The sequence below is a fragment of the Microcaecilia unicolor genome, chromosome 8 (assembly GCF_901765095.1).
Source record: "Microcaecilia unicolor chromosome 8, aMicUni1.1, whole genome shotgun sequence".
NCBI classification, from domain to species: domain Eukaryota; kingdom Metazoa; phylum Chordata; class Amphibia; order Gymnophiona; family Siphonopidae; genus Microcaecilia; species Microcaecilia unicolor.
The window spans coordinates 170,580,923-170,593,667 of NC_044038.1; the positions used below are offsets into that span (position 1 = coordinate 170,580,923).

General features: G+C 41.5%; 1 protein-coding gene across 8 annotated transcripts in view; it reads right to left on the reverse strand.

The window, feature by feature from the left end:
• Positions 1-7,990: 7,990 nt before the first annotated feature.
• The window catches only part of TCF7 (transcription factor 7), a 154,863-nt gene continuing 150,108 nt past the window's right edge, over positions 7,991-12,745 (reverse strand). For 3 of the 8 annotated variants that reach the window (XM_030211849.1, XM_030211848.1, XM_030211847.1), the window contains one exon: positions 7,991-11,833. In XM_030211849.1, the coding sequence (XP_030067709.1) occupies positions 11,506-11,833 (328 nt within the window). In that variant the 3' untranslated portion in view covers positions 7,991-11,505. Of the gene's footprint in view, positions 11,857-12,745 lie in introns of all 8 variants that reach the window. The other 5 variants (XM_030211853.1, XM_030211850.1, XM_030211854.1 and 2 more) reach the window with 3 other exon arrangements.

Here is a 12,745-nt window from a genome sequence, read left to right on the forward strand (position 1 = left end):
GGCTTCTAGCTTGGAGGTTTTCTGGATGTTTTAGGAACAACCACACACACAAAACTCCTTGCCTGATGCAGTGCTTGGTGTGTTGTTTTCTGTAAAGCTTACCTGACACGCTCCTGCTGCGGTAACGCATTTTTAAATATCCTTTTACAATGCTTTGTGCATAGGTCCCTCACTCCTTATTAGTTTTCCATAGCTTATGATTTCAGGCCATTTTTCAGAGTTAATTTAAATGATCTGTGACCTGGCTGCGCTTTCCTTAAGTCACTTTTCACTATGCCTATCTTTTGTGACGTGCCTCAGAAAAAGTCCTCGGTACTTTTCAAAAATTCAGTGGTGCTATAAGAACATAGGAGTGGATGCAAAACAGGCAGAATTGATTAACAAATATTTCTGATCTGTGTTCACAGCTGAAGGGCTGGGGGCAGAACATCAGAAGACACAAATAGGACTGAAGGGGTGGTAGTCCCTGAACAATTTTCAGAGGACTGTGTTTGTGAGGAGCTAGCTAAACTAAAGGTGGACAAAGTGATGGGGCCAGGTGGCATATATCCAAGGGTACTGAAGGAACTTGGGGAAGTTCTAGCAGCTCCACTGGCTGACCTTTTCAGTGCTTCTCTAGAGTCGGGAGTGATCCTGGTGGATTGGAGAACAGATGCAGTCTCTCGTCACAAAAGCAGAAGTAAGGAAGAGGTTGAACTATAGGTTGGTAAGTCTGTGGTAAGTAAATTAATAGAAACTCTTTTAAAACAGTAAAGGTTTGGAATCCAGTGGATTACAGGACTCGAGGCAGCATGGTTTCACTAGAGGCAGGTCTTGTTGGACAAATCTGATTGATTTCTTTGGGTGACCAGAGTGGTGGATCGAGGGAGAGCACTAGATGTGGTGTATTTAGATTTTTAGCAAAGCCTTTGACACTCCCAAAGGAGGAACATCTGCATTCACGGTGAAGGCTACATATGTCCTGAATCAAATGGAGGCAGAGAAAATAATCTGTCCTTGTCAGGGCATGTGGGTTGAGCACTTAGCAGAAAAGCTATTTCCAGTATCTTTTAAGCATCCCTGAATGAGAGCTTCCTGTATTTGGAAAGAGTACTTGGGCTCCCAGGACCAGGCCATAGATAACACCTCAGGAAGATGTGGCCTCACTTGCCATGTCTTTTTTAACCTTGGCATTGGTAGTGGTCTTCAAGAGGAGGCCCACAATGAGGATCAGTGTAGTAAGCGTGCTACCTTTTTTTTGTTCAATACTCTGTCATTTATTACTACTACTCCTCCACTCCATATTTGACATTGAAGCAATGGGTAGTGTAGCTGATCCTTGAGACCAGTGCATTGCATAAGTACATAAGTATTGCCATACTGGGACAGACCAAAGGTCCATCAAGCCCAGCATCCTGTTTCCAACAGTGGCCAATCCAGGTCACAAATACCTGGCAAGATCCCCCAAAAAGTACAAAACATTTTATGCTGCTTATCCCAGAAACAGTGGATTTTCCCCATGTCCAATTTAATAATGGTCTTTGGAATTTTTTCTTTAGGAAGCTGTCCAAACTTTTTTAAAACTCTGCTAAGCTAACCGCCTTTACCACATTTTCTGGCAACAAATTCCAGAGCTGAATTACACATTGAATGAAGAAAAAATTATTTCCGATTCGTTTTAAATGTACTACTTTGTAGCTTCATCGCATGCCCCCTAGTCCTAGTATTTTTGGGGAAGCGTAAACAGACGCTTCACATCTACCCGTTCAACTCCACACATTATTTTATAGATGTCTATCATATCTCCCCTCAGCTGCCTTTTCTGCAAGCTGAAGAGCCCTAGCCGCTTTAGCCTTTCCTCATAGGGAAGTCGTCCCATCCCCTTTATCGTTTTTGTCGCCCTTCTCTTCACCTTTTCTAATTGCACTATATCTTTTGAGATGCGGTGAGCAGAATTGTATTTTGTAGACATGGGGCCTTGACAGGTATGGTATTTGTCAACCACTTTAATCTTGAATACACTGGGGAAGAATCATTTTCATGCATCATTCGTCAAGGTCTTGATACCAACAATCAAGGAGTTAACCCTCATATATGAAGCCTTGTCTTTGTCTTCTGCCTGCAATACTTCTGGGTCTGATTTGGAGCTGCCTTAAGGATTAGACTATTAACTAATCTCTGAAGAGGATGCCACTAATTTCCCTTCAGCCCCCTTGCCTCCACAAGATGTCACCTCCAGAAGACCTCTCCTTGATTTTATTCAGGAAATGTCTTTCCTTTAAATTAAAGGAGGGGAACAGAACATGGGGCAAGATGGCATCTAGCAAGGATGCAGTTGAGTAGTGCTCCATTTGAAATTTTTATCTTGATGATTTTGGACCCATTTCATTGTTCACGTTATGCCAAAATGAAAGGGGAAACCTCAGGCACCCTACAGCTCTTCTGATCCTCTTTCTCATCAGACAAAGTACTCAGTTTGCTTGAGTGTTGCTCTGGGTGTTTTTACTGTGCAGGGCATTAGGATGAGCCTCGCACTGGAGAGCAACGCCATGCTTAGCCTGGCAGGCTGAGCAGCTCCTCCCAAAACCTGAGGAATGGCAACGCCTGAGTTGTCTGGTGGCAGAAATCTCGCTGCTTCCCTTTGTTCCTGTTGGAGGGCAGGTTTTTCCTTCAGTTCTGGGAAGCATTCCATCTGACAGCCAAGCTGTGGCTTTAGCTGCACTGGGAGAAGCATTTGAAGGGGAAAAGGTGATTGTCCTTTCCCTTTTTAAACTCAAGGAGATATGTCAGTCCATAAGGTATGTGCCTTTAGCATTACCAACTGTTGGAGAACATGCTGTCAGGATTTAGAAAGTGGAAGAGACGCTTAAAGTACAAGGTGGGAGGATGGAGGAGCTTACAAAGAAAGTTCAACAGTTTAAGCAATCTCAAGGTACTCTGTTGCAAGATCATGTGTTTTCTCAGAGGAAGTTGGAGAATTTTGAGAATTATACTACGCAACTGAACTTGACTTTTTAATTTTTCCTTGAATGCTGGCCATCATCTAGAGAAGCATTTTGTAAAGTATTCACACTTGCCCGAGAGACTTCCCCCCCCTCCCCCACTGTGTTAGGATTTGCCGTCTACCAATTTCTAAGAAATGGTCCACTCCTGTAAGAGAAGCATCTATGGTGGAGGTCTCTTCATAGTCTGGACTTGACTGGCATTTTGGAGAAGTCATAAGAAGTAATTGTTGAAAGGACTAACTTATTAATGACCTTTGTTTTCAACCAAGATAAGGAAGCTTTAAATGCGCCTTTAAGAACAAAGATGTAGATTTCCTGAGGTAGCTAAGTTCACTCAATCCAGATGTAGGCAGTTCTTGGGCCTTGGTCAATGTGCTATTGATATTGGAGCTAAGCTTCAATTACGATAACCCTGCAGCTGTTCAATTTGATAATCACACTTGTGTATTTTATGATGATTCTCAATTGCAGTTTTTCCTGGAAGGTAAAGGATTTATGACTGACATGGATGAGTTACCTCCTTGATCTGAGTTGTTAGTTTATTGACATTTTTTCACGTTTCATTTCCTTTAGTCCCTCTCTCCTTGGGGTATCTATCTGTTCTTGCCCCTCCTGATTTTGTGGACTAGATAGTTAATTTTATTATTATTTTGTATTGACATTTTTATCCTTCAACTTATGTTGGAAGTATATTGAAAAAGCATAAATTAAAAAAAACAAAATGCATAGAGCAGAAATGTTACCCCTTCAATTCCTCAGTCAGCCAAGGGTAGTTACTTCCCAATAGGGAACAAAAAAAAAACCTATAAACCCAATTTTACATTTAGTAACTTTTTTTTAAAAGCATTGTACCTTTAACTGCTTCTTCATAAAAGCTCATTTTCTTTTTTTTGATTCCTATTTTCCGTATCAAATCATGACACTTGATCCTTTTTAGAATTATGGGGCTAGTGAAACTGTCCTAGGAATACCCCCAGCATTGCTGCTGTATTTTTTTTTTTTTTTTTTGCTCGATCCTACACTTGTCTAGACACAGGTTTGGGATTTTAACTGAGTTAGCTGGACAAACATTTTTGATAGTGACCTGCAACTAGCCTTCCCTGATGAAGGGAGGCGAGTTCTTAATTTAGTCCAGGGAAAAAGAGAGCACTTGCAGCTGCTTCATTGGCTTTTAGTTGCTGCCCTATGACAGCACTAGGGAAATTATATGAAAAGCAGACCAGAGAGGTTGTTCGTTTGAATGGTTTTATTCCCTTGACAACTGATTGTCGTCTACCCAGTTCTGCAAGCTAGTTGGGGAAAAAACCCAGGTATTTTTCCAGATCCTTGTTTACTTCATGTTTTGGAAGTTAGCATATTTCAGATTGTGGCTTTGCTTCAGTGCCACTTCTGTCGAGTGTTTCAGTAGGAGCTGTCGTGTGGCCTGTGAGCTCCTAGCAACTGAATCTTTACTGTATCCTCAGTAACCTGGCCTTATCCTGTGCACTAGGACTGAATATGCCAAGTTCCAGAACAATGGAATCCCAGGCCTACCCACAAATAGTCTAATCGGTATGCAAAGGGTTCCTTTAATGATGTTACAGGAAAAAAGTGTCTCTGTTCTATTTTGGAAGAAATGGCAGTTGGGGGGTTCCAGTGCAATTGCCCTGGGCCCTCATGTCACAGGGGGCCCTGTGACTGCCTCAAACAGGAGCTGTAGCCTGCTGGTGGGCTTTGGTGCCCTTTTCCTGTTTGCCCTGGTCTCCTGTGTCTAAGACTGGCCCTGATATTTTTCTTCTTTTCTCTCCACCATCACTCAATTTTTTTTCCTTACAACTCTTCTATGATTTCACCTTGTTGAAGTTTTTGTGTGGTCACTTTTTTTGAGCGATGCAGAAAGACTTCATTGAGACCACTCCTGGACCTGCGCTGAATTGCAGATCCCCTTCTAATGTTGGGGGTGGAGGAATCTTCAAAGTGGTCAGCCTGGCTACTCTGGTGCAGTCTGTTTCTTCATGGTCTGACTTCATTCCTAAGCCATTCTCCCCTCTCAATTCATCTCTCACAGTTTCTTTTAGCTTGTCTCTCCAGCTCCCTGCCTCCTCATGCCTCACACACACCCAATATACACTCTTATTGTAATCATTATCTGCCTCAACTCCCAGTGGTCACTTTTATCATCCTGACTCTATCCCCTCTAAAGTGCCTCTAGAACAGCTGCTCTTTTTTTTTTTCTCCTTCTACCAGTGAATGGGGATCAATGTGTGTCAGCTGCATCATTGGTGCCTGAACTCCCCTGCTGTTCTCATAGTTTTGCAAAAATAGCCTGGCAGTTAGGCACTGTCCCCCTAATTCTGTAAATTTACATGCCCAATTTCAAGGGGGAAAGGGTATGGGGTTTAATATACCACCTTTCTAAGGTTAAGCTTTTATAGAATATTTGTTTGATTATACAAATGATTTTGTATTGTATTTCATTTCAAAGTTATGGGTGCCAACTGCATCCAACAGCAGAGAGTTTTAAGTTACCAGTTCCAGATTGGAGCCAATTTGGTCAGTCTTAGTTTTTTTGAACCTACATCCCAATGCATTGTGGGGTTTGTTGTGCCTGATCCTGCACATTGAAATTAGTGCTGCAACTACCATGATGGAGTTGTCGAAATCCAGGACTGGCTCAAGCTCCAGCCTGGAACTGGGTAACTTGGTCTACAATAGTGTTGATCCAGGCTGGGTGAACCTGGATTCAGTTATCAACCATAAATGATATGTTTTCCTTCCAAGAGTTGTGAAGTATTGTGGTAAGTTTAGGTCACAGCACCCCAATACCTGATCTGTTAAACATTAGTTATATGTTCAGTGAGAAAAGCAGTGACCTATGTGAAGTGGTTCACGGTGATGGCAGGTACTGTGCCTGATGCAATAAGTTGAGGGTTGTATTATGGTGATGGTGCAAGAGCCTTCCTGGTCCATTCCAGTTTTCATGGAACAATGTCTCAACCCTGGCAAAGTTTGCATTCTGTCAGACTGCAAGGTAGTGGAAATAAATTATGAAAAAAAAAAAAAGATTCATCTTCTGAATTAGTAGAGTGACAATGTAGCATGCTAAGAGGCATTTTCAGTGTTACTGATTTTGGTGGAATTGGATAGAGATATAGATATTTTCACTCTACTAATTCATTGAGCAGTATCAGATAAAGTGGTCTGATCTTCACCCTCCCCTTGAAGAGCACTGATACCAGGTTAGCTGGGTGCATACTTAAACTGTCAATCACTGTATCTCCAAAGAATAAAAGTCTGCATATTGACAGCAATCAAAAAGATTGGATGAAACTCAGTGATTCAGAGAGCCCATCTACCTCCTGTAACAAAAGAAAGCTCACTACTCCAGACAATGACTCTTAATCCTGTCAAATACCTTCTGAGTGTGTATCTACCAGCAGATGGGCAGCCAGGAACTCTTATGATGTCATTAAACATGTGACTAGCTACCTGCTCCATTTTCAAAAACCAGAAGAGAACCTACCCCTGCATTTTCATTGGATCAAATACACCCAACCTGACTTCAGCCTATGGTCCAACAATAAATTATAAAACCCTGGAACATTCTCAGTCCTCTCTCTGCTTCTCTCTCTTCTCCCTGCCTCCGGGGGTCCTGAGCTGCACCTCTATGGACCTTCACTGAATCCCTGGCCCTTGCTGGACTTCACACACACCCAAGATAAGACTCACCAGGCTCCAACAACTTCTGCAACAAAAAGATTTCTTTTTTCATCAAGGACCTTCACCACTCCAACCAGCAGCCTCCATCAAAATAAGTTGCTATTAATCCAGCCTAATTAATAATTCAGACTTAAAAACAATATTTATCTTGTGGCACATTTCCCTTGTGTAAAATACCTGAAAACTGCCTTTTAGCATGATTGTGTTACCTGTATTGTAAATAAACATTTTAAAGTTAATTATCCGGTCTTTATGTACTGAGCACATGTCCTTATACATTACAGTGTGGGTTAATGTAATTCCCCAAATTCATTCCCCCTTCCCCTGTTTTGACATTTTTTTACAAAAACAAGGTGGAGCTGAGAGTGCTTACCATTAGTCCAGACCTGTCTCTGGCCTTTCATCCCTCAGCTTCATTTCTTTGTATTTATTTGGATTTAGCTCATGCCTTCCATTCACAGCTCAAAGTGAGTTATGTTTAGGTAGAGTAGTCTACAGAGACCTTAGAATCTAACCCCGTTTTAGATTTCCCTTATTTTTTTTTTTTGTGCAAGTCTGCTTCTAGCATCGAATTCAAAAAAGCAGGGTCAGGGCCATGCTAACATAGTAAGCAAGGTAAGCAGCGCAGGGGGGCGCCGACCTCTGGAGGGCGCCTACCGTTTCCTGAGGTCAGCTCACTTCCAAAACGTTCTACCTGAAGCTGTGATTCTCCTCTCTCCCTTGCACTCCCCTCTTCAGCCACAGTGCTCACTGCGGCAGGCAGGCTGGCTCTGCTGCTGAAGTTGTTTGAAAGAATACAACTGATAGTCTGCAGGGGGGCACCAGAGACCCTAGGCACGGCCCTGAGCAGGGTATGGAGAAGGGAAGTGTGCTGGGACAAACATAGTAAAATGCTGGGCTGCTCACGATGCTATGTTTGCGCAGAATAAAATTAATGTTTCTGTGCAGACTAGCATTTCAGCACCTGCATAGATGTAACTCAGTAATATTTTAGTGCACAGTTCTAATGCAAGGTTACTGCACAGACCCCTAAATTTTGTACCTGAGTCAATAGAATATGAAATGACTTACCCACTGTGGCTCACTAATGTCTTTCTTTAATTTAGGAAACAGTTCTTAATCCGTCCATAATACTGAAGTCTAGTGTCTGAGAAGTAAGACACCTTCATTGGCTCATGAGATTATAGCTGCCAGTATAACCTGTGTTTCATTTAAGCCATGAACATATATTGAACATAAAAATAAAAATACCCTCCCCCAAGGATAGGTGATCAAATGAAAGCAGTTGGTAAACATTTCACAAAGGATTTAGAAAAGAGTAAAGTTTAATTGAGAACTAAAATCATATTACAATTCAAATTTTAGAGCAATGTTCTCCTTATACAAAATATAAAATCATGAAATGTCCTAACACAAAGAAAATAGAACTTCATATGATATTTCTAATTGCCCTGCAGTGAAAAAAGGAAGGCATTTCTATTGTGGCTTCTGCTACCAGTCTTGAACTTTAACACTTCTGTTTCATCAACTGGTGAAAGAATATTTTTGTTGCCTCTAACATTTTCTTAAAATAGCTTTTCTGGATGTTGCTGTGCAGTAGAAAGATTTTAAATTTCAATATACAGTAAGACAATTAAAGCAAGGACAAATTACAGCTTGCAGCTGTGGGAACAAGATTACTGTATTAGGGTTAAAAGCTCCAGCACGCAGTTACTGAACTGGCACTTCAAGACTAATGCAGAATCTTGTTAAAGAAATCATTTGCACATTTATTAAGAGATAACTAAAATAGCCTAAAGCAGAGATAAACTAGATAGAAACGAAGTACCACAGGGAAGCTTGAACAAGCGCCAGACCTGCGGAAGCTACCGCTGAGCCTTAAGATAGCAGATCACTGTTAAACACAGCATGTGACTGCCTCATTGCCCTATGTTTTGAAGGTAGAAGAGACTTAAAAAAATCTATCTGAAAAGTTTATTTGGAGATAATCACAAAAAGAAAATACAAAAATACTGTTGTGTTTGTACACTATTAAAAGTTTTTTTTAATTATTTTAAAAAAGATTTCTTGTTCTGCTACAGTGTAATAATAATACTTCAAATTAGTATATAGGGGTAAGTAGTAAAATAGACCCACCGATCTCAAATGTAATCTGATCTTCATCATTGTAGAATGCTTCCTTGAAAAGTAGGACAAGGAAGGCAGGCTCACAGTCTGCAGGGTTGGAACAGAACAGGCATTATGTAGAAAATCTACACATTAATATATTTCCTGCCTGAAAGAGCTCACATTAGATGTAGTATTTTAATTTCAGGAGGGTCCCAAGAGACAGCAGGGCAGTCTGTTCATAGAAAATTGTCAAATGGCCCAGAGAAAACTGGATGTAGCTACTTGTAGCTCAATGTGACAGGGCTCAGGAGTGAATGGGTATGAGATGGAGGATGCTGAAGCTCCACCATCTGTAGGGCTAATTTGGTGCCTTTGTGCCTTCACTATGCTGGTAAGATTTGTTTTAGAACAAACCACAAGGGTGGAGGGAAGTAAAATACTACAGGCGAACAGTCAACAAAGAAGAAAGTAGTGTAGTCAATACAACTCTTCCAAGGACCAAGGAGACAATCTCAAAAAAATCCTCTTTATTTAGTCAAGGACTTGGACTCGACATGGTACCCTGTTTCGGCTGTGTGCCTGCCTCAGGAGTCTTTACAGATGATATCTAAATGAGTCACAAGAAACAGCATATAAATGCGGTCTGTGCAGATGGTATCATGTAATAGCAGTCTTGAAAAAGATGCCAAATGTATCTACAAAGCGCTGCAGAGATGAGCATGATTGCTATGATTATCTCTGCTGTGCTTTGTAGACACATTTGGTGTCTTTTTCAAGACTGCTATTACATGCTGTCTTTTGCACTGTGAGAAGACTGATTTTGATACCATCTGCAAAGACCGCATTTATATGCTGTTTCTTGTGACTGACATTTAGATGCCATCTGTAAAGCCTCCTGAGGCAGGCCCATAGCCGAAACATGGTGCCGTGTCAAAGCCAAATCCTTGAATAATGAGTTTTTCTGAGATCATCTCCTTGGTCCTTGGAAATGTTGTGTTGGCTGCATGAGGTTTTTTTTTTGAAACAGTAAAGTTGCAATTTGGGTTTTGCTCCAGTAACTTCGTTCATTGTGAATAGTCAAAATTGCAAAGAAGTAAGGGGTTCTTCTACTAAAATGGGCTTTAACGTGTTCTAATGCAGAATTTCAACATGTGCTGAATCAAGAAAGGGTGTTCCCACTCTTTTTATTGCAAGTTATGCATTAACGTTCAGATTAACGCATGGTACCTGTTCCTGGTTAATGTGGAAGCACTTAGAGCCCCCCCACTGTGTTAGCCAATTAGCATAGGTTAAGTGTAAAATGCTAGCTGGCTAATGCTTCCATGCCCATACTCTGTCCATGCCCCACCCCCTTACAAATTATGAGGTATTCACATGATACAGGCAAACTATCACAGAACCCCCTACGGTGGGCGTGGGGTACTCTGTTTCCCACGCATTAACTGTGTGTTAAGGGTTTAGCTTCCTTTAGTGAAAGTACCCCTAAGCTTTTTATGGACATGTCAATAACTAATTTTTCATGAACCCTCAAGTAGCTAACCCCAAACCAATTTTTCTCGCCCAATTTGGTAAACTGCCTGATCTGCTGCACGTGCTATTTGCGTGTTCTATAAGAAAACTAGATGTGTTTCAAAAGAGCTCTCTGTATTACACATGTAGAAATAATAGTTGGGTTTACTGCACAAGAATGTGGTAAATCTATAAGTTGGCACCACAAAAAGCAGTGCTTAGCCCTAATTTGATAATGGCACATAGGTGTGCCAAAGCTGCTGTAGAATTCAGGCAGACGTTGGCACTGGTGTACCAAAATATTGGTCAGACCACTTGCCAATTCAATGGCAGGTGTGAATGGGCGTTCCTAGGGGCACCATGCCATGTGAGCAACTTGGATTATTCTGTAACTTGTGTGTGTCACTAGGTGAAATGCTCATGCCATGCCTATACCCCACCCAAGTTGCCACCCCCCCATGCAGTTGCACGCTAAGGGTCTTAAAGTGCAAATTTTATAGAATAGCACCTCCTAGCGCTTATGTGCACCAATCTTGTGCTTAAGTGCAATTATTCTATAAATATGTGCCCATTATTGGCATTTAACTTTAGATGCACCTTATAGAATTAACCTTTATGGGGTAAAAGTCTGATAAAACGTTCACTTTTCCAGCCTAAATTTTCCTCAAGCATGTTAGAAGAGTTCCTCTGCTTTAACACTCAAATGAAAACTGAGCCTCAACAAGCCATGGTCCAATTTTTCTAATACATTTTTAACAGACAAACACGAAAGACAGGAAACATGTTCAAATTCTTAAAACTTCTGATAAGAGGAAGAGAAGCCGGCAGTTAAAACCACTCCTACTGTAAGCTGCTGCTTTCCACTGTAAATTCAGTTAATTTGACCATGGACAATCTCCAGCAGGAGGAAAGGAAGTCTGGGTATCAGTATTTTTAATTTGGAGGTTCAATATATTATCTACCTAACAGACAAGCTAGGGCAGGGCTTTGTGTCGGTTCTCCAGGTCAGAAGCTTGAAATTCCAAATCATTTGGGATACGTAGAAGTGCATTCTGCTTTCCGTGATTTTGAAAATCTAGGTTATGGTGGAACATCTTGATCAGGTTCTGAACTGTTCTAACTGGTGTTCCAAACACTCATACAAGCAAAACGTCGAATTCATTTGTCAAAACTGCAGACAGTGGGTGTGGTGTTGAACTTAGCATTATGTCCCTCTTGATGTAGCACTACCTGTCGACAATGATGTGCCTGCTGCTCCTGAGGGCTGAGAGGTGGATGAGTAGCTGCTGAAAAGTTCTGGTGAGTCTCTGGTGGTTTTGATGTGAATGGACACAAGAAATGGATGAGTCTCTCCCGGAAGGGGGAAATCATAGGGACCGGCAAACTGACTGTGTGTAAAAGCAGGAGGTGGTGGTGTACAGTGGTGTGTATCCAAAGGAGATGGAGGGGAGTCTATAGCACTTCCATCGGAAGAAACTGGGCTGCTACAGCGTCCTTCTCCTTGTAAGTACCGAATGCACTTCTTTTTCCGCCTAAGAACAGTGAAGAGAGTTATCTGTAAACAAAGGGTGAGTTTATCATTCCATATATTAAAGCTTGAATACATTTCAATACAGTCAATAAACCCTACTTGGAGATTTTAAAAAAAGCTTACCAGAAGTTTGATAAATCATATCAGAAATCTAAGATACAGTAGTCCCCACTAGGTGGCAGCATAACATTTCTCATGCATAGATAAAGCAATCCCTCCTGTGGTGAATAAATATATCTGCGTTTATATATCTATATCCTGCTTTAGAGTATGTTTTAATGCTATTTTACTACCAAGCAAGGCTGTCTAGTGCTATGCATGCTGAAAGATTTTAAACATTCACTTTTTATGGATGAAAACCACAGGACTAGAAAGGAAAGCAAATCTCAAGTGCCAATGAACAATACGCCATTTTCCAGCACCATCTCTGGTTCGCTGGTGGGTCAGTGCTACAGAGAGAAGGGATGTTGACTAGAGCCAGTGCCGGTACTCAAATGCCAGGCCACCCTTCAGGGGTGAGGTGATCACTGAGGGACCCACCCCACAATGATCAGGCCCCCTGCAACCAGTCACAGAATCTATGACAAGGCAGAATTGATGTGTAGGGCCTGAGCTCCTTCACATAAACTTGGGGACCATAAGTCAATTTTAGTAGACAATGAAAAAGGTGCGGGTACTCAGTACTCCCAAGTACCCCCACAAAAAAAGCCCTGACTAGAGCTAACTGATAGCTAAATGAAAACCACTTGGGCATGTTACCTGCAGCAAGAGTTGCCACCCCCTCCCCTGCCCTCTCCCCCCATAGTCATTAAGCCTCCTCTAATTAGTTTCATGGGAAAAAGGAGGATATGGGAAACAAGCTGGGACATAACAACTGGAAGTGCCAGCAGAAAAAATGTCCTTAGAGTTGGTT